We start from the raw sequence: 23,316 nt of genomic DNA, 5'->3' as shown, positions 1-23,316 counted from the left end.
CCTTTGAAATCTCAAACTCGCAATTTCTCAGAATCATCATTCTCAAATTTGAAAGCAAGGTTTGGATGCCTTTAAGCATATTCTTTTGAATTTTGTATCCCCACTTTCAGGGGAGACATATTGTTTTTGTACTTTCTGTCCATCTGTCTGTCTGTCACAAAATCTTGTGAACACTTCTCCTATATGGCTTATGGGATAGGCTTGAAATTTTGTACAATACTTCATGCCATTTGCAGATGTGCATATTGCAGTGACAGGAGGATCCAATCGTTGTCCTTAAAGTTATAGTGAATCTGATGGGTGGAGTGTGTAAAATAGTTTGTGATCACTTCTGTGTCTTATTGGAGTTCATAATGTCTATGTTCCTGCACATGCTTTCTCCTCCATACCAATTGTCAATGCAGTACATTAAGAGGAGGAGGTTTCATGTGGAGCATTCCAATTTTGGGAGCTGGGGAGACATTTGTTTTTCATAAAAAACGATCTCTAGTTTCACTCTCGTTCACTTGAAGCACTGTTTGTTTATATGAGCCACCATTCCCGGTTTCTTGTCACAGAGGAATTTTAAATTGATTATGTAGTCAATGCACAGCTTGTTAATTGGTTATTTATGCAAGTGACTCAACTTGTGCACTTCAAATTCATCATTGTGTGATATTGATCATAATTAACAATTAGAATTATAGATTTTTGAGAGAAGTTGGATGATAACGTTCAGATAGTGTCACAAATGTTTTACCTCTGACATTGGATTTCTCAATTTTAATGAACATGATTAGGTGTGGACGAACACTTACCATAGTTTTCGGTAATAAGATCGATACCTTCTTTTCTCACTCACTAGCTTCACCCAATACACCAAATTGACCTATCTAAGGCCTATGAAAAAATTGCTTTTTAAGATCCTCTAAATAGTTCATATAAAGGTAGATGATTCAAGAATAAAGTAATGGGAAAGAAAGATAACTCTGATATAAAACATATGAAAACATATACAGTAAATCACGGTTATAGCGAACCGCCAGGTCCTGCAGTCTTGTGGGGATCTGGGTTAGAATAGGGCCTCAGTACTCCTTGCTTGTCATGAGAGACAACTAAATGGGGCGGTCCTTCAGATGAGACCACAACAACTGAGGCCCCATGTCACAGCATGTGTGGCACGATAACAATGCCTCCCTGCTCAAAGGCCGATAGCTGATTAATGGATATTACCTGCAAAAACACGAATATATTTTCACTGACGATGTTTAGATGCTTATTGTGTAGCCCAGTATGGGGAATTAAATTGCATAGTATTAAAACAGAAGCAGTTGGTCTGTATTGGAACTTTTGATCTTTCAAAGTTTTTCCAATGTTCCATGGGCTTTGAGTTTCCTCAAGTCATTGGTATTGTACACACAAAATATGGGTATTGAATAAGGGTTCAGAGAAATGTACTCAGTCAAACACATGCATAGCGAAGCATTTGGGGCAAAGAATTTTGGTTGTCTCTGAACGTGTTTCGTTATACTTATCAAAGTTCATGATATGTTAAAACTTAACTTTACTGATTGTATTAGAGAGGGTTATGCAGATTAAATGATTAAAATGTTTTGATTGTATTTATAGAGAGGGTTATGCAGATTAAATGATTAAAATGTTCTGATTGTTGTAGAGAGGGTTATGCAGATTGAATGATTAAAATGTTCTGATTGTTGTAGAGAGGGTTATGCAGATTGAATGATTAAAATGTTCTGATTGTTGTAGAGAGGGTTATGGCAGATTGAATGATTAAAATGTTCTGATTGTTGTAGAGAGGGTTATGCAGATTAAATGATTAAAATGTTCTGATTGTTGTAGAGAGGGTTATGGCAGAATGAGCGTCTTCTCCCTGAAAGTTGCTCTTTCCCACCTCTGTTCAGGGAAGCTAATGGACAAACTGAGGTGTAAGTACCAGACTAGCTGTCAGTAATACTAATTTATTATTTTAATGGACAAATTGAGGGGTAAGTACTACTAATTATCTAGACTCCGTGCTCACTATTAGTAACGATTTATTGTATCCAGATCCCAGGATCGTATAAAAGATGGAAGATTTCGGTCAGAATTTCAGACATTTAAAAGATGCCTATGAACTGTAAAACTGCACTCTGATGATGTCATTTTACAAAGCATTGTATACTGGACTGTTTATAATGACTATACAGTGTACAAAATGTGTGTGTGTTACACAGATCTTGACATAAGAGGTTTCATGATTCTGGGACTAGAAATGTTGGTTGCTCTGAAAGCTCCTCTGACTATAAAGCCATCACTACATGTTGTGACTTGTCATTCTTATTCAAAAATGACAAGTATGGCATTCCAAATTGTAAAATCGGTATTAAAATATGTTTTAATTAATTGGTTAATTTTTTAAAAAGGGTTCAAATACACCTTCAATTTCAATCACCTGAGGGCTATTCCAGCAAAAAAAATATGGGGGGGAGGGAAGGCACTTTATTTTTAAGACAGCCACCCATACAATTAAATTTTCCTCTGCTACCACCACCCATACAATTAGATTCTCCCCTGCCACCACCACCCATACAATTCAATACTTTCATTTAACGTAACAAATGGATCAACCATATGATATTTTAGAACTTAATTCTAGTTTATATTTTTAAAAATGCAAAAAATATAAACAATAAAATGTCTTTCTTTGTTGTTTCATCGGAAGATGAAGGTAGCAATCATTGCAGAAAAAATACATATTTTGGTTTCCAATGCAATTTTGGTAGGGAGAAAAAAAGGATGATCTCAGCATATAAAATGAAAGAAAAAATTCAATTAATTTTGTATACTCTGGAAACATGCGAGTTGTAGAAACCTAAGCTCTGTTTGCTTATTATAAACGAACAGTTTCACTAATGATGTGGGATATTGTCATATCATTTCTGGACTAGATGTGCATGTCCTTTTTACTCATGTCATGATCTGGGTGCTTGTTAATTGCACAGTTGAAATAACAAGAAGTTGGTTTTTTTAAATGATATATAACTAAATAAAATATGAATATATTATACCACTTTTAATTTAAATTCACATATATTGTTACTCTCTTTATTGCTTTTAAAAGACAAGTGTCTTATTACATCAGTTACAATATGTATACATAAAATGGCATTGTATAACGGTGTACAAATTCAAGCAAGCAACGGAGAAGAACTTTTCAAAGAGTTAGGTTTTCTCGCAACTTAAGTGCTAGACATAGATATTTCCCTAAATTACAAAGTGTATGCATATAGATTGTGACTTTTTCCTTTGACTTTCCCCCCTACAATCTCTCGTAGGCCTACGGGAAACTCGCGAATATTCCATTTAAAATTTCAGTCCCAAGCATAATATTTACCCGATTTATATCGCAATCAGGCAAATTTTCCACTCTGTTAAACGTAATGGTATACCAGGTGGGAGATTTCATATCCGAATTACCCCGCACATCTCAAAGTCTGTCGAAATTCACACCTTCGGAAACAACGGTGATTCCCTGATCCTTGATTTTGTTAATTAAACAACAACTCGGGTTTTGGTAATTAACCTCACACAACGCTGCATGTTAATTACACGTTAACAAATTGATAGCTTGGGTATAATAATTGATTCAGAGTGCCGATTAAACAAGATCACCGCCGAACTGTTACCTGCGCATTTTAAAATGAAAGTGTTAGGGGCAATAATTCCCAGAATAGTCATGCTCGACTGAAATCGAAAGTAGGAATCGCGTTGTAATCGAAAAAATGTACAGTCGTTTCATAAAGGTGAAATTACACGAAAAGGTTGTAAAACTCATGATCATTGGTTGCATTAGACAGGTGGTAGTTTAGGACAGGTACAATACGTTGGGTAACACCTTGGAGGGGAAAGTTTTACGGTAACATTGAGTTATCTACCCATTTATCAATCTTTTTTCCGTACTTAAGTTAATGTAGAATCGCTCCACTTTTCTTCTTCTTTTGTAATAATAGAAACGTAGCGTGATACGTTTTCATTTTTATCAAAATTCACAGGCACACATGTTTTTTATTTAACCTGGAAGACAACCACCCATACAAATATATTTTCCCAAATCACCCCCACCCATCCAAAAAAATATCTGCTGCCGTCCCTCCCCCCCATACGTTTTTTGCTGGAATAGCCCTGATGTATATATCACAGAAGTTTATTAGAAATGGACCAAATTTTCTTCAAAGATCTGGACACAAACACTGAGTTGAAATACATTTAACAATCTGAAAAGGGTCGAGAAGTTTTGTAAAAGAGGATGATGACAGATTTGTGAGAGTAAAGGGATTATTATGAGTTTGGTCAATGTGAATGGTGTGGAATTTTGTGAAGGAAAAGGGGATAATGAGTTTGGTCAAAGTTAGTGATAAAGGAATAAGAAAGAAATCGCTCTATCTGTGCAGGGTGATTTTACAAAAATAACCAGCAATTGACAAAATTTTGTGGGTGTCATTCTCCTTTTGATTTTTGCGTTTATTTCAATTCTTAAAAAGCTGAGTAGGAGATTAAGACATTCTGCTGAATTATTCATTGCAATGATAGGACATATTGACAGGGCACACACTCTGGCACAGCACAAATCCTGACCCCGGGATCATAAAACAGTTTGAGATCCCAAGTCTGTATTCTGTGTTAGAATCTTACAGCAATCTAACATAAAATAGTGTGTAAAATTATATCACCACTGCACTCTTCATTACAAATTATATCACCACAGCACTCTTCATTACAAATTTTGAGTCTTAATTTTACAGCAGCTATCAGCATCTAGCCATCAGATGTAATGGAAATGTTGATTGAAGTTTAATTCTGTTTTATGATCCTGAAAGCCGGTACAATAAAACTTTTTATTTCCTAGTAGAAGTGTAGTTATCTTCATTACAGAGTGCAATGATTGAGTAGACATGCAATCCTCGATTGAATGAATTCCATAGAAGAAGGCATGTATACGCAAGTTACGAGATATAATGAATTGTCATTGGACTGTATTCTTCAGTAAAAACTAGGTTTTGGAATTCTATTTGGAAATAATGAATCGTTGTAATGTATCAGTGCGAGTGTTATCAGAAGTCGGCATTAACTCCAAATCAAATTGTTATTGTCACTGTTTTTAATTCATAGGCAGTGATCCCAGTTTCAGATTTTGGTGTAAAAGTCTTGTGTCTGTGAAATTTATATTACATTTCTCCCCCGTAAAGTCAAGCAATGTACATTATGTGGATGCTGGTTCCAGATATGAAATCTGATAAGGCTTTAAGGTTTTGATTCCTAAGCTTTTAGGCATACATTTAGAAGAACACAATTTTATATATTATAATGTGTTCAGAATTCATTAGAAACAGTTGTCCCAGAAGCATATTAAATGTGTTGATTTTTCAGGGCCTGTTTTCTGTGACCATTAGAGATCTCTGTTTTCAGATATCTTCACCCAGATATCAGACTCGAGCGGTAACATGGTGTGGCATCGATTTGAGGACTACCTCAGGGCCCTGCTTGCCCTTCCAGCAGCCATGTTTGAGGGGCCGTCCTTTGGATATAATGAAACAGCTCCTAAAAGCTGCTTTGATAAAGTAAGCGTCTATATTATCATTAAAAAAACCAGCTTGTCTTGCTGCATGCAGTTCAAACATTATAATAATACTGTGATTGGGGTAGACTAAAAAGGTTTCAGATCTTGAAATATGTTAATGTGGTTCAATTTTAAGTTAACACCCCCCCCCCACCCCCCCCAAATTTTACCTGTATCATGATCAATGGTAGGCCGCCTGTCAATCAAACTTTTAACAATAGATCTCAGGTAGAGTGACATCTGTGGAGACTGTGGCCTGGAGCTACCCAAGTGAGGTGTTTTGATAACAATAACAGCCAATACTTACTGTGATTCTTTAGATCTTTAGGAAGTCCAATACACCTGAGTTTGATAGCGTTGACATGTCCACAATTGCTATTTTCTCGTAAATTAATCTAAAATATTAAAAAAAAAGACCCCTGAACAATGCAATTTTAACATAATTGTACCCCCGCTCTATATATACATGCATTATAAATTACACAATTTATGATACATGTACCTCTATATTTATAAAAGAAATTATTCATTGAGTCAATGAAAGAGAAAGAGGGGGTGGGTGTAGACTGTGTCAGCTACCTGTTCGGAATACAACCATTATACAATCACTATGACCACAGAAAATTTGCAGACAGTCCTGAGACATGTCCTGTGTTCATCAAAAGTATATACAACACCCTGATCTCTTGGCCAGGTAAATAACAATGACCATTATAGATGAGTTCTGACCACATCCAGTGATCCATGAAGAAACTACATGTAGATGGTATTTTTTTCATAAGGGGGAGGGGGGGGGTCTTTAAACAGTTTTTAGGTAAACTGAGGTGACCTATTGCAATATTGGTTGTCATCTGTCGTCATGTGACATCCGTTGTACATTAACAATAGAAATTTTTAACTTCTTGATAACTACCATTCCAATTCTTTTCAAATTTGGTATTCAGCATCTTTGGGACAAGGGGGATATATATTGAAAATTTCAGGACTCTTGCACCCCTGGGGCCTTAGGGGCGGAGCAAAAACTACTAAAGATTGACCAATTTTCAGAAATTGTCCTCTCTACAACTGCATATGTGTAAGAAAAACTAAATGCATAGTGATGTAGAGCAGGAAGGCCTCTACCAAATTGTAAATTTCATGATCCCTGGGGTAGGGGTTCTGACCTCAGGGCGGGGCCAAACTTGTTATATAGTGTTTATGTGTAAAACACTTAAATTACATCTTCTTTGTGCTAAATTGAAACTATTAATTAAATGGATATCTAGAAAGAGCAGGTAGTCCTTTACCTTTATGAGCCATTCCTAACAAAAAGGGCCCTTAAGTATTTTAGTGATAAAGGGTGAACTCTAGAGAACAATCCCTCTAAATATTAGAGCAATATTGATTGTCGTTAAAATATTACAGTCAATCAAAGATAACAACCAACTTATGATTGGTAATCATGACCTTTTTCTTTACAAATATGCAAAATCTGATGTCACGTTTTTTCATTATGACGTTTTTTGAAAAATATTGTTGGATAAGATAACGGTCTTTTTTGCTAGGAACGGTGCATTTTATTTTTCAGATTACTTTTGCTAAAACTGCATTTGAAAGTTTTCAATTTCAAAATATTATTGTACAAATCTCTTTCCATCCGTATCAGATTTCTCTGGTGTGATATATTCCTCCTTAAAAGACCAAATATACTAATTTTGGATTACTTAGTTGTTATTTAATGTTGAACATTTTTCAATTTAAGATTTATTATAATAAATTTAATAGAATGAAGAGAAAGAATTCAAACATCCATATTTTTCTAAATTTTATATACATGGAAACATTTTTGATGACTTTGAAATACATGTTTTAGTTGTAAGACATTTCTTTAAACAGGCTTCTGGATCTGTCCGTTGCCTGCTTTTCCTGAAGAGTTTCCTTATGACATCTTCAGTATTTACTGTTTTGGGTTTATTCTATTTCTCTTGGTCAGCTATATTGTGTGATTTATTAGAAGATTCATAGCACGTACATGTATGTTCAGCTTTAAGAAGCAATTTTCATTTCACCTTTTAAGACTTTTGTCACATGTTTTCACACTAGAGATTTTAGTAATTGGTAGATGGTGTCCTCAGGGTGAGGATGATACAGTTTTGCATCACATAATTGTCACCTGCCAGGTTTTTTTAAGGTCTTGATTTCAAGGGCCTGGGCCTTTCCAATTGGGAAAATAGGGACATTTGCTTGAAATTGGGGTAAAATGTTTCATACAAAGAAGTAGGGAGAAAACCAATCCAGAGTGCATTAAGGAGTTATTGGGCTCCTTCTGACTTTCAATGTGGTCAAAGTCAATCTAATTAAAATTAGATCTTCCATCCGCTCCCCAGTTTTCGATACGTCGCGTGGACGTATCGAAAACTGGGGAGCGGATGGAAGATCTAATTTTAATTAGATTGGGTCAAAGTTTACCTCATTCAAATAAGCAGAGGTCAGAAAATTAGGTTTACTTAACAATTTTGAAGCAAAAATTGTAATATGTGGGCCTGTGAAGAAGATTTATGAACGATTAGGCTACCCTGCTTGATTTGTTTTCATTGTTTGGGAATTTCAAAGCCAAAATTGGGAAAAATACCTGATTTTTAACATTGGAGATGGGGCCTTATTTTGGCCCCCTACAGACCCTAAAAAAATCAGGACTGGAACTGCATTGAAAAGTGAAAACATTTGTTACAGTTTCTCAGCAACCACTGCAGCTTTTTGGTAACTAGCATGAGGGTATGCTTTGGTGTGTTATATCATGCAACATATTTGTATATTGGAGAAAACATGTGCCTTAAGATAAAATATGATTTTCTCAGCAACTATACTCTGCAGGTTTTGGTTTCATCCAAGTAAGTAAATACCATGTGACATATCCCAGAATTCAATACTTTCTGTTTATTGGGCACATATGTGCTGTGCACCAAACTAAGGTTTTGTCACATTTTGCTTATGCCTGGTTCACACTATCAGGCGATCCACTACGAACGCCACGATTGACCATTTGTAGCTGATCTCAGAAGTTTTCTGGAATTTCAGGTTTTGATACGAGATGATGTGAGTTAATACGTTCTTATACAATTTGTTGTTCGGTGACCCCGTTAGGTCACAATAGATACATTTCTGTTGTCACGATCTGATTACCCTTTCAGATACGATTACATACGTCATGATAAGATTATCCCAATCAATTTCACAATTGGACCACAATCTTAAACGATCATCACTATCCGGATTCCTGATTTGGTGAGCGTACGTGCAGATACGTTCGAATACGTTACAATATGTTAATCACGAACCTGTGTGTTATGTTGTGATAGCTAGGATACGGTTGTGATCGCGATGTCTTTCACGATCAGGATCGAAGATGATCGCTGTTTGAGCTACGATTGGACCGCAACATGTATATATACAGCCCGATTGATCATTGACTTCATTTTTTTTTAACATCTAGAAAGTGAACAACACAACCCACAACCACTAAAAATGGCGGAAGTTGAGGTTGATGACAATATGGCATTTGCAGCATTACTGAATGCTTATATAGGTCATGGGACATCGCAACAAAGCTTGGTATTTACCATGTAAAAAAAAATTGACTGGTATCACCACGATTTTGGAGCACGATTAGATGCGAAATGTTGCACTTTGTTTCAATGCAATGTGATCTAATGCGATTATAATGACTGAAAATTAATTGTGTTGATCGAAGAAAAAAAATTTGACAGTCAAAAATTTTTTTTACGATTGTCACGACTGACCTCAAGATCTGATAAGATCACCACGATGAAGACCATGATTTCAATCATGGCGCGAATCGTGATTGTGTGAACAAAGCATTAACAATTACAACACTGCAACTTTTAGGTAATTGGAATGAGATTTCGTCTTGGTGAGTTACACAGAGTGACAAACATTAACTACTCACGGTTTTCTACTTTCTGTTTGTCAGGAACACACATTTACTACTCATGTTCTCTACTTTCTGTTTGTCGGGAATACATTTTAACTATATATACTCACTGTTGTCTACTTTCTATTTGTTGGGAACACTTGTGGCCCTACATGTAAAATTTTGTCTCTAGTTTATTGTCATAGTCACTGGAACAATGGTTGTAGAGTGTGATGTTATATTTTATAATGAACCTTGTTGGAGTTTGGCATCTTCTCTAGCCAAGGGTTTACCGTCCACTCCGCTCCCCATAAACATAAATTTTCAGATTTTATTTACGATGTATCATTACTGACTTGGACTTAAAAAAATTCAGAATCTTTTCAATCGAATTTAAACCCTGAAGGAAATGGGTTTTACAAAGTATTGCCAACGATCATTTGCGGAATAATTGTAACAATGCCTGTGTATTGGAAAGAGCTTTTCATTTTTGTACATGTCCTCATTAATATCTATATCCTATGATTCTAGGTAATTTTAAGTTGCACAAGGAAAATCCTATTGAATAACCTTACATGCTTGCAAATATTAAGTTGTAATTAAGTATACCTTTCTTAAGAGGCTTACAGTGCATTCAGAATACATATCTACAGACTGATAGAATTTCTACAAATGAAGACTTTGACATTCAGTGTTGCTGAGTAGTGAGGCTGCTGCTGTGAATGGGAAATTAGTCACTTGACCTTGTACTGTTATGAACTCGCCCCCTCTCAGATAAACATTGATTTGTAATTGTTCCCCCATATCTGGCCAATTAAGCTTGATCTCTGTGTATGTGGTATTGATTGGATTTTTTTCTGTTATTGAACATCAGGGTCAATAACTCCTCCCATGCTGTTCACAGTGATGTGTCGAATGATGGAGGCAGACTCCTCTGTGTCATCTTTATCTCCAGTTGTTCACTATGTGGCTTCATCGAATCAGTTTTGTCAGCTGTATACTTTGATAGCTAGATATTGGATGGATACGTGAAGAGGTCTTGTGTTGAGTTGAACTATTGGGAACTTTTGAAAGGAATGTCTATTTTAATGCTAAGAATGGTCCCAGTTTCATTTTGTATATTACATTTTGTAAGTTTAAAGTGAAAAATTAATTTCAAAATGATTGATTTTTTAAGATTATTTTTAATCTATGAATGGTGTACCATTAATAATATGTACATGTTTTAAACTAAGGAAAGAAAAATGATCAAAGGAGAAAGGAATTTACACATACAAATATAGAATATCTAAAAACAAATTATAATTATTATGTTGCATGCTTGAAAAACAATTACAATACAATACGGAGATTTGTAAACACATATTGAATTTAATATTACACAGATAAAAAAAAAATGTCAGATACATTCACAACTTAAATGCACAGTCATAAAGATAAGTTTTAAGATTTGTTTTAAAACTGTCAATAGTGTTTGATTTCTTAATATGTATTGGAAGCAAGTTCTGGAGCACAGGAGCAGCCTTGTTGAAACGCTGTTCACCATACGTCTTCGTCCGAACAGTTGGAACAGTTAATAACATGGACGCTTCTGAACGAAAGGAATAGTTTGGGACGTGACTCTCAATGATCTCCGCAACATACTTTGGCGCTAGACCATGTAAAGATTTAAAAACACATAGAAGTAATTTGTATTGACTCCTGAACTTCACTGGAAGCCAATGAAGTTTCCTTTATAATCGGTGTAATATGGTCACTTCTAGCTGTCCTCATTTTGAGTCGTGCTGTGGAGGTCTGTGCACGTTTTTTCTATGTAAGACTTTTAACTCCATAGAGAAGGGCATTATCAATGTGCAATGTTACTAAAGAGTTCACAAGCATTCTGCAAGCATCGACAGTAATGAATGGTCTTATATGGCAGATCCGACGAATTTGTTGGGAACATGATCAAGCAATTGTATTGCATTGCTTCTCCATGCTGAGTGTTCTGTCAAAATATACCCCTAGGTTTTTCACCATGTCTGCTTTGGAAATGATGTTACATCCAAAGGCAAGGCTGACATTTTCCATGCTTGAAAAGCAACTGGGAATGCATTTAGTATCATTTTAAAATTAGATGTTCTCATTTAACAAGCATGGGGGGGGGGTCAACACTCTAGATTTTTTCATTCCATATTGGAATAAAGTGATTTATAAAACTGATTTCTTAGAAGGCACCCACCCCCTCTAGAAAAGTTTTGGTTCCCATTGATTTCTAATGACTATGCTTTGCTCCAGCACTAATTACATTCCCTCTGCTCTCATTTTCAACTTTTGAAGAATTTTTTTCTGGACTTGAGCAATGTCATTCTTTGACTTTAAGTTGTGATTTTTATTATTGTTTAAACAGAATACTCCTGTGAATGTAAACGATTTCCTGAATGTGATGATGGCGGACCCCGGACCACAATGCCTAATGTGGCTTCCTATCCTCAGCAGGATGCCACAGGTTGAAAATGGTCAGTGACAATATTTTATTGAAAGATTTTAATTCATCCTCACTTGGTTTTTTTTTACTTTGAAGTTTGGCCATTCCAACTTATTTTGCCTCATTATCCCCTCGCAATTAAGCGTGAGAGCTAAGGGGTACAGTAACTTGATTGTTCATGAGTGTGTGTAACACTGAGCTTGTAGACACTCTACAGGCCAAATTTTTGCTTAACTGATTTCATACTTCAATGTAGCTTTGTTATCAAGAGAGGAAGAACCCTATTGATTTTGGGGTCAAAAGGTTAAGGTCACTATGAAACTTCTCAGAAAGAGCTTACAGACACTCATTACCAGGGGATATGCCCTGCCTTACAAAGCTCTTGCTACACCAATTATTATATCCTCCACAACAAAGAGAAATGCTAAAATCAGGTTTTCCATCTGTATCAGTAATTTCCGTTGTCACCTGTACTCCCCAGATGTTATGTTTTGAATCCGCTCTTTCTTCTAAGAGAAAGAAAATTTAATCAGCAATTGTAAATTCACGTTTTAATTCAAAGAAAATTATGTTTTCATGTATAATTTTATGTACTTGATTGTGATGAAAATAATGAATTGATCATGAAAATTTTGTCTCCATAAAACATGTAAATCTGACATGGCAACAGATAAGCGTGATCAATAGTAATAAAGATATGTCAGATTTCCTGCAGTATATGTACATGTATATATAGATTTCTAGTCGGTTTTATTGAAATTACAGTATTTCATCCGGTGCAGTGTGAGGGGTGTAACCGAGAGTCCTTTATGGGGTTTCGATACAAATGTCAGCGGTGCTGCAACTACCAATTGTGCCAAGACTGCTTCTGGAGGGGGCGTACTTCTGGTAACCATAGCAACGACCATCAGATGAAGGAATTTACAGTCTATGTAAGGCAGTTTACAATTTGAAGAAGTAAAAATGTTAATTGTTTTAAAAGTTCCTCATGCTGTATTAGTAAATAAGAATATTATGCATAGAGTATTCAAATTTCTTTTGAGATGAGAGTATTGACAATACTGTTATGTAATAATCATTCATTCTTGTAATATTTTGAGTTAATGGACAGTTTTCTTACCCAGAAATCTCCAGCAAAGCAGATAGGACACAACCTGAAGAAGACATTTAAATGTGTGCCAAACAAATCTACGCAGTCAGAACTCCCACAATTCCCTGAGACACCAGAAAAAACGATCGACCTCTCGTATATCATGTTAGTCACTTAACTTCACAAGTCGGATTCTTTTTCTCAGTCAAAGCTTTTAGACACTTAATTTTGCTTTGAATGCATTTCATTTAATTCTTTGCTTTTCCTAGAGAGTTGCTAATGTTTTTTTCCCCCAAATCAACTAGAATGTAAATCTTTTTTTTTCAAACCTCATTTAGCTCTCTTTAGAGTAATGGATGTCAAATTATGGATTAGATGAAATAAAATTACCAGCACTTGGAGAATAGGCAAATCAAATGCAATTCATAAAACTATTTTGTTGTATAATTTTGATTTAATGCACCAGCTAAGTTTTAGTGTTATGTTAATGATGACTAGCTTCGTACTACTACAGACTTTGAGTTTGTAGTGACTTGTATTTACGTTATCCAGTTCTTTGCTTTCTCGCACCTGCTTTTTATTGCTTACCCCCTTTTACTTTTCAGGAATCTGCCATTCGAAGAAGTCATGTCATTGCTGAAGTAGGTTTATAGTGTTGTACAAAAATTCTAACCACAGTACAAGTGTAAAGTTGTTGTCTGTCAGTAACATTTATATTGTCAGTGGTTAAAGGAATGGTGCAGAATTTGTACAGCTTGCATTATGCATGAACATGGAGTTTATAAATATACAATTAATCACCTGTCATCAGGTCAACATGGGTAAATGTGAACCCGAGACCGGGTACACAAGGTGACCCGACCTGAACAAGGTCACACAGCAGCGACGGTCAAGTCAGGTCACCGAGTGGACCCAGTTGAGGGTTTACATTTTCCTATGTTGATCTGATCACAGGTGATCAATTGTTTTATTATACCGATAAAGAAATAAACCCAAACTGATATATATCCTGCATTTGTAACACACATTTAGATTTCTACATGATCTGTGTGTAGTGTCATTTCAAGCTCTACCATTGATGTGGGATTGTGGACCGAATTTAAAATTCAAAAGAGAATTCAAATGGGTTTTTTTATCTTAGAAATAGAAAACTGCTTTATTACAAAAAATTTGTATAATTCTAAGTTTGATTAAAGTCCTACCTCTGTAACATTACATACATGTATATTCAAATAATCTCAGTTGAACATACAGGATTATAATTGTTTAAGTACATCACAGATCCAGACATGACACAAATTGTGCACAAAAAATGATGATGTAGTGTGTGCATAACAAGCAAAGGAGCAGAATTTGTCTATTGGAAGTCTAGTCCACCTAAAATTGGGGTTTAATTGATGCACTCAACATAATCATTGCTTTTACAATGTTGCTTCTTATCAATTTGTTAGCGGTCAAATTTAGCGGTCATTATTAACAATGATTATAGGTCAATATTATGCACCTGCAGTGATCGGAGGTCATTATTGCAGTAAACAGTGCATTTTGGAGTCATTTATTGAATTTTCAAGGCCTTCCCATCAGTCAATGAGATTTGAGAATTAATAATAGAGGTATAAGAAATAATTCTGGCTTTAGGAATGACACCTACAAAGCAGTGGATGACCTACCAGTGATGAACTTGTTAGGAATCGTCGTTTTGGTATTAATAGTAATATTAAGTTAATATAATTCCACGCTATTATACAACCAGTGTGGAGATTAATATTAACGCCGGAGTTATTCCTCCTATCCTATACAAGCATGTCCAGACTGATAGTATAGTCTGGATTCAATGGCTTCCTCGGGCAATGCATACTATATTTTGAAGTACTCAATTTGTATTTCCCTGGTTAAATACTGGCTGACTGTGTGTGTGTGGTATGCTGTTAATTTTATATATTTTTAATAGTAGTAAATATATTTATACTAATAATTTGTATGATGCAGTTGCATATCAGCAATTACATGCATGCAATATGATCAACTCAGATGTATGCCTCCTTGATCACCAGAATTTATTTTGAAAAGCTTTGCTTGTTGCAGTGAATTAATTCACAGCCAATTGATCCGGGTGTCTAAATCCGCGAGAACTGGTTTTCATGCAGTGTGTTGTATTTCAGTCTTCCTTCGTTTTAGACCCCCATCTTCTCATCATCATCCGCCTAGGAATGGTTTCCACGACTCTCTTCTGAATCAGACAGTCAACTCTGTACCACTAACCGGAGAAGAGAACCAGAAAAGGTCAGAAAAGACACTGAAGTTACAATCATTGTAGTAAGAGCTGAGTACCAGAAATCATATTTCACAAGACTTTATTTACATGATTTAGAATTCTCAAATTTATTTACAAGACTAATTCCACATTCTTGTGGCTTGCCTGATTTATCAATAAAGCTTTATTTTTTACTAAATTAAGTAAATTTGAAAGTTTTCAATTTCACAATATTGTTGTATATATCCTCCACTTTTCATTCAAAAATTCGAAAAGTCATACTCTGATGAAATATTGGATTTAATGGTTTGTTTGTTTTGGGGGGGGGGGGTTACTAGATGGTGTTCAGTTATTTATTATTTATTAGACAATAAATGCTGAGATGACTAGTACATGTATGTCTATTCATCTGTTAAGATGAATTCTAAATAATTTGTTAGATGAATTCTATTTAATCTGTTTAGATGAATTCTATTTAATTTGTTAAGATGAATTCTGTTTAATCTGTTAAGATGAATGTTTTTTCAATTCAGTCCCAGAAAGATCACCGCTAGCGTGGAGTCTATTCATGTGGACGACGAACATCGCCTCATTGCCCGGTACGCAGCCAGACTTGCAGCAGATGCTGAAAATACGGCAAGTAGTTGACTTTTATAGTCCTTTTATGAGTTGAGTGGTCAGAGAAGGGCAGATAAATCTATGACAGTAAGTAACTATAGTAGCATGACAGATGGAGTACCTTTATGTTTAAACTTGGGGTCACACCCAAGGGGAAAATTATATCGTGTGGACTTATCGTGCAGCCATTTTGTGGTTCCCTATTCTAAACATGGTCCTGGCTTTGTAATATTGATATGAAAGATAATGTGTTGATTTCCATCAGGAAACTTTAGATCAAGTTCAGCTTTTTTCATGGTTAACATTCTGTAAAGTTATGACTTTTATATAAAATTTGTTTTCTGCAACTGTTAAGACTGTTGAGTACAGTAAGTAATACTCTCAGAATGCCCATGTCGGTTAGTTTTATTTTCTAATATGGCCACCTTCAGGGTCAAAGCAGGTACTGGTGAATCGTTTTGTAACCAAGGCCTCTATTTGAGTGCCAATTGTACAAAAAGGTCTTACGTGTAGTATGACGTACGGTCATGTAGAAGCTTTGCAAAATTAATTTTATTTGATGCTGCACTTGTTTATATTATGTAGCTGATTTAAAGAAATTATGAAAATAAGTAAATGTAACCATATTTTCAAAAATGTTTCAATATAAACTAGTTCTAATTGTAACGGGGACCGTTACAGATGTTCCCCAAACCTCCCCCAATTAAAAACTGATGTCCTTGTGAATCTATAGGAAAAAATCATTTTATTTTAGCCTTTAATTACATGTAGTACGTTCAATATGGTCATTTCAGTACCAAGAAATGAAATAAAGCGTTGCACGTACATACACGCGCACGCGTGTACGATTCCGAATTTTTGTTTATGTCGTTCAACAGGCATTTGTATCATATACCCACAGTATGAATTTCATAACCTTTCCACCACATATAAGGAAGTTATAGCGATTTCAAAATCGTCCAATCAGAATTCAGCACACGTGCATGCAGGTGCTGAGCAGTAATTCTAACCACAGCAATTTGTAAGGAGTACCAAGACACATCTAAATCCCTAATATCAATAGAATTTGATGAAAAACAAAAACGTTATCGTTCTTTAAATATTGAACATTTGAGAAACGTTGCATGCGCGTGTGCGTTGGCATTTTTTGTTACACCAAAATATAGATACACATATTGTCTACGTATGCTGTGAATATCATCTCATTCGCTTCATAAATAAGATAGTTACAGACGTTTTAGTACTATCCAATCAAAATGAAGCGCACGTGCATGCGCGTGCAAATTGGTAATTTTGACCATGCAAATCAGTTAAGGGTCTCAATATCTACTTATGATATGAATATCAAGCCATTTCAATGAAGAACAAAAAAGTTAGACTGATTCCAAAGTTAGAGTACAAATTTTGTAATGCACGTGCACGCACATGCGTGCGCGTGCAGACAAAATAAATATCATTTTTGATATCTACAAATGATATACTACCATCATATTTAGGTTTCATATCGATCCCTTTAATATTCTGATTTTCCATTTTTTGTACCAAAATTGCAGTGCACGTGCGCGCGCGTGCATGCACGTGCAGACAAAATGACTATCACTATGCACATCTACAAACGCTATACTATCATCCTGGAAAGTTTCAGATCGATCCCTTTTGTAGTTTCTGAGAACACTACCGGACAAAAAAGTACCGGAGAAAAAGAATAATAATAACTAGACACGATCTCGTTGCGAGCAACGAGTAGGTCTTCCGTCCAATTTGTTGATGCACTCGGAGTTAAAAAAAAAAAAAAAGACAAATGAGTCCCAATTTAGTTTCCGACTTTAAGACACTTTAGATATAATCAATTTTTCATATCATAAGCTTCTGAAGCAAAGTTGCGGTGAAATTCGTTTGAAATTCGACTCTCCAGGCGAGCCATAAGCCCCTCGGGCCTATTTCTTGATGTCATTTGTTAGCCCTCTATAGACTCAACAACTTTAGTTCTATATGTCTTTACAAAATATTTACCTGTAAAAAGTTATTGAGATCGACCGATATCGACAAAAAATCAACTCTACAGGCGAGCCATTAGGACCATAGGCCTATTTCTTGATATCAATCGATAGATCTCGATAAACTGAACAACTTTTGTTCAATATGTCCTTACAAAATATTTACCAGTTACAAGTTTTTGAAATCGACTGATATCGACAAAAATCGACTCTACAGGCGAGCCATGAGGCCCACAGACCCATTTTTTGATATTGATCGATAGGTTATGACACATTGAACAACTTTTGTTCAATAATGCTTTTCAAAAAATATGTCGTTTTAAAGATATGAGGCGTCAAATATTTACGATTTTGGCCCTTAAAATCTCTAATTACGTAACATATGACCTACTTTTTGATTTGATAAGATCAAGCTCGTTGAGATGAACATTTCCGTTTCTACAACTTATTATAAAATATTAATAGTTTCTGAGATATTCTCAAAAACATTTGGACCCTTCTGAACCCCTAATTTAAAGGGCCAGCCCGTTTTGCTTGATATCGTAAGAAAGGCCTTGTCATTTTAAACATTTTTTGCTCAACAAGTATTTAGAAATTCTTTACCGTTCTCGAGTTATCTCTACAAGAAATATTTAGGGGCCAAACTGTAGCTCCCTAACGGGGCCACATAGGGAAAAAACGAAATGTACATATTGTTTAGATTATCATTCTGAACAACTTTTGTTCAATAATGCTTTTCAAAATATTTGTCGTTTTCAAGATATGAGGCGTCAATTATTTATGATTTTGGCCCTTAAAATCCCTTATTACGTAACATATGACCTACTTTTTGATTTGATAAGAACAAGCTCGTTTAGATGAACATTTCCGCTTCAATGACTTATTACAAAATATTAATAGTTTCTGAGATATTCTCATAAACCTTTGGACCCTTCTGGGCCCCTAATTTAAAGGGTCAGCCCCTTTTGCTTGATATCGTAAGAAAGGTCATGACATTTCAAACATTTTTTGTTCAACAAGTATTTAGAAATTCTTTACCGTTCTCAAGTTATTTCTAGAAGTAATTTTTAGGGGCCAAACTGTAGCTCCCTAACGGGGCCACATAGGGTAAAAACGAAATATGCATATTGTTCAGATCATCATTCTGAACAACTTTTGTTCTTTATTGCTTTTTAAAATATTTGTCGTTTTCGAGATACAAGGGGTAAAAAAATTTATGGTTTTGGCCCTTAAAATCCCTTATTACGTAACATATGACCTAAATTTTTATCTGAATAGATTTGGATAGTTGAGATGAACATTTTTTGTTCTTTGACTTATACCAAAATATTAACGATTTTTGAGGTATTTGATCTAGACTTTGAGCCCTTCTAGATCCCTAATTTAAGGGGCTAGCCCCTAAATCTTGATATTTTCGAAAAGATCTTGTAAATGTGCACAACTTTTGTTCTACATGTCTTAACAAAATATTTGCAAGAAAAAAGATATTGGAGATCAAAGGTCAAAAATGGCCGAAATCGCCGAAAAATTTTGGCATCCATTTTTTCAGGTCCAGGCGAGCGTTTAGGCAAATCGCCTCCGGTAAAATCGAATCCCCCACAAATCTTCTAAAATGTTTACTCTATCTTGTGTAGAAATTTCAAGACTCTAGCTTCAAAACTAACGGAGGAGATGCGTGGACAACAAGGCCCTTCAAAAAGTCACTAAAAGAGAGATAACTCCTGACCGGAAGTGACGTCAAGCACGAAATTTTGCAAGCAACGTCTTGTCACCAAAAGACATCTTTCCTGAAAATTTCGTGAAAATCGATCGAGAAATGGCTGAGAAAAACGCGTGTACTACCAAGGAAAATAACAATAATAATAATAATAAAAATAATAATAATAATGAAGAAGAAGAACGCGAACAATAATAGTAAGGTCTTCCGCAGGAGACGGAAGACCTTAATAATAATAATAAGAAACAGAGTAAAAACAATATGTTCCCAAACTTTGTTTGGGGAACATAATAAACACATTTTTGACCAATTCAAAGATATTGATCATATAGTTGTACCTTATACAATTATTGACTTTTGATGAAACATACTCAACATACCCGACCTGGTCCATATAGTCACAAGTGGACCTAATCAAAAGTTAATAACTCCTTTTATTAAATGATCAGGAAATTTTACAGCAGTTTTTACTTTAAGGAGGTATGCTACACCAAAGAAATTTGATATGGATGAAAAGTGGAGGATATGTACAACAATATTTTGAAATAGAAAACTTTCAAATTTACTTTATTTAGTCAAAAAGTGCAGTTAGTAGAAAGCAATCTGGAAAAAAATTTAAAACCCCTGCTGGACTCGAACCCACGATCTACAGTTCAGTAGTCGACGTGCTTACCTACCGAGCTACTCAGCTAGGCAATGTTTTTTGAAATGAATAGGCAAATATTGCTGATATTTATATAAAAACAATACAAAAAAAAAAAATACAAAAAAATCTAGGTTAGTTCAAATTCTTACCTGTAAGCCAGAGTGAGGTATCAATTATGGAGTGACAAATTAAAATAAACTAAAATATTTTCAAATCACCCATAATCCATCGTCCATCTGTCTGTAAACTTTCATATTTTCGACTTCTCCAGAACCACTGCGCTAATTTGAACCAAACTTGACAAAAAGCATCCTTGGGTGAAGGGCTTTCTCAAGTCTCTTCAAATGAAGGGCCACGCCCACTTCAAAGGGGAGATATTTACAAAAATGCCAAAATAGGGTAGGGTCATTTAAAAATCTTCTTCTCAAGAACCACTGGGGCAGAAGAGCTGAAATTTACATGATAGCTTCCTGACATAGTACAGATTCAAATTTGTTAAAATCATGACCCCCAGGGAAAGGGTGGGGCCACAATAGGGAATCAAAGTTTTACATACAAATATTTAGAGAAAATCTTTAAAAACCATTTTCTCAAGAACCATCAGGCCAGAGAAGTTTACATTTACATGAAAGCTTCCTGACATAGTGCAGATTCAAGTTTTTATAAATCATGCCACCCAGTTTGTCCGATTAACATCAAAATATATTCCTGTTTGTCTAGATTTCTGTTTTTGGAAGCAGTGGCCTTTACTTATTGTTGGGCTACGATCAAGAGCAAAAAATTAAATGATTAATAGACTCTGGTGAGTGACGTTGGCCATGTGCATTCAGTTTTACGATATGAACAGTTTCTATTGAAGCTTGGCGGAAAATTGTGTGTGTGGGTAGGTATGGAATCAGCTGGTGTGTTGATGATTTAAAAGAGTTGATTTCTGAGAGAATCACCTCTTCAGAACTCTGTAGATAGATTGCTTTGTTGTGGTTTAGAAGTACAAGAGCACTTCTATGTCTGGCTTAATTTCAGCCCTATGTAATTCTAATTTGCAATATATTTAGTTTCTATGGGTTGAAACCAAAGGGGACTATAGGTTTCCTTTTCGTCTGTCTGTCTGTCTCCCTTGGTTTTCCACACTTCTTTAAGCCCCCCTTCAAAGAAGAGGAGCATATTGCTTTGCACCTGTCAGTCAATCTGTTGGTCGGTCGGTCGGTAGACCACATGTTGTCCGCTCAATATCATTAAAACCATTCTTTTCATCATAATGTGTTGGCTGGTTATGAGTAAAAGAGGACCCCTATTGATTTTCAGGTCAAGGGTCAATCCACTCTCGACATAGGAAGATACTGTCTGCTCAGTATATTAATACAGACATCAAACTTGGTACACTGGTACATCCTAAGGAGTAGATTACCCCTATTGATTTTGAGGTCATATGGTCAAGGGTCAAACTGGACATAGGAAGATATTGTCTGCTTATTATTTTTAGAACCCTATACTTGACAGACACTAAACTTGGTATGTTGTAAGGAGTAGATGACCCCTATTGATTTTGAGGTCAAGGGTCAAACTAGACATAAGAAGATATTGTCTGCTTATTATTTTTAGAACCCTATACTTGACAGACACTAAACTTGGTATGTTGTAAGGAGTAGATGACCCCTATTGATTTTGAGGTCAAGGGTCAAACTGGACATAGGAAGATATTGTCTGCTTATTATTTTTAGAACCCTACACTTGACAGACACTAAACTTGGTATGTTGTAAGGAGTAGATGACCCCTATTGATTTTGAGGTCACATAGTCAAAGTTCTTGGGTCAGTCAACTTTGAACACAGGAAAATATTGTATGCTCAATATCTTGAGAATCCTATTAATTTGGGGTTTACATGGTCAAAGGTCAAGGGTTAAACTAGGCATAGTAATATATTATCTCCTATATTTTAAAAAAATCATTTACTTCATTGACACCAAACTTGGTACTCTGATATATCCTAAGGAGTAGATGACCCTTATTGATTTTTAGGTCACATTATCAAAGTCCAAGGGTCCATCTGATATTGTCTGCTCAATATCTTGAATGGCTTTGGCACTACTATCGAATGATGCATGTGTATAACCCTTTTCAATTTTTACACAATGGTGGGGAGGGGGGTCATATATGTTTTACAGACATATCTTTTTCTTTGAGTTAAGAAGCTGAAATTTAGTATAATGTGATTTACTACTGTATTCACAAATGAAGTTTTTTTAAAGAGATATATGGGACTTTGTGCTGAGTATAGTTTTCCAGACTTTTTTCCACTGTGCATTAAACTTAGGAATCTGAAAGATATGTGGATACCTAATGTGTAGATGCTGGTCACTAATGCTGCGGTTGACCTCTAACAAAAATTGTAAGACATTAGTTTCAAGGTTGAATATATATAGTACAAATCACATTTTCCTCTATGAGCCAACCAATTTCAGCACGTGACACAATCCGTTCATATTGACTATGAACGAATTATGAACTAGCTTAAAGCACGCGACTGAGAGAGCGTAATGATTTGAAAAAATACACCGTGTGTTACAAAGATCTCGCACAGTCACACCCCGGATTAAGATTGTGAACTTAACACGGATTATCATCTCAATCTTGCAGTCTCCTAGCTCCAAAATACAGTGCACCGTGCAATGTTGATAAAAGGCAGGGTGAGACGAAGTGTGACGTCATGTCTATGTGTTGACGTATGTCACAATAACTACTGTGACAGGCGCTAGGAGTTCGTTTTATGCAACAAAATAGAAGCAATGTAAACAAACAGTGTTTTAGTAAATGAATATAAATATAAGAAATGACCATCACTTTTGAGCTGTTCATGGTCAATGTGAATGGATTTGGATTTGAGGCAAATTCTCTGTGAATTGCTAGTGCAATTCACAGAATTTGCCTCAAATCCAAATCCGTTCTCTGTAATCATGTGTCCATTTTTCATTAAATTTGGACATAGAACATCTCTGGGGCAAGGAAAATTTTGAATTTAA

General features: G+C 35.4%; 1 protein-coding gene across 6 annotated transcripts in view; it reads left to right on the top strand.

Annotated features, from left to right (window-relative positions):
- LOC125669436 (dystrobrevin beta-like) overlaps positions 1-23,316 on the top strand; it is an 86,398-nt gene that overhangs the window by 21,981 nt on the left and 41,101 nt on the right. For 3 of the 6 annotated variants that reach the window (XM_048903923.2, XM_056163756.1, XM_048903922.2), the window contains exons 5-12: positions 1,840-1,925; positions 5,446-5,597; positions 11,896-12,004; positions 12,739-12,905; positions 13,098-13,228; positions 13,669-13,704; positions 15,242-15,346; positions 15,851-15,953. In XM_048903923.2, the coding sequence (XP_048759880.1) occupies positions 1,840-1,925; positions 5,446-5,597; positions 11,896-12,004; positions 12,739-12,905; positions 13,098-13,228; positions 13,669-13,704; positions 15,242-15,346; positions 15,851-15,953 (889 nt within the window). The remainder of the gene's footprint in view (positions 1-1,839; positions 1,926-5,445; positions 5,598-11,895; positions 12,005-12,738; positions 12,906-13,097; positions 13,229-13,668; positions 13,705-15,241; positions 15,347-15,850; positions 15,954-23,316) is intronic. The other 3 variants (XM_056163758.1, XM_056163757.1, XM_048903924.2) reach the window with 1 other exon arrangement.

The sequence above is a fragment of the Ostrea edulis genome, chromosome 4 (genome assembly GCF_947568905.1).
Source record: "Ostrea edulis chromosome 4, xbOstEdul1.1, whole genome shotgun sequence".
Lineage (NCBI taxonomy): Eukaryota > Metazoa > Mollusca > Bivalvia > Ostreida > Ostreidae > Ostrea > Ostrea edulis.
The sequence above is the reverse complement of the archived record's forward strand: the minus strand, read 5'-3'. Positions and strand labels throughout refer to the sequence as shown.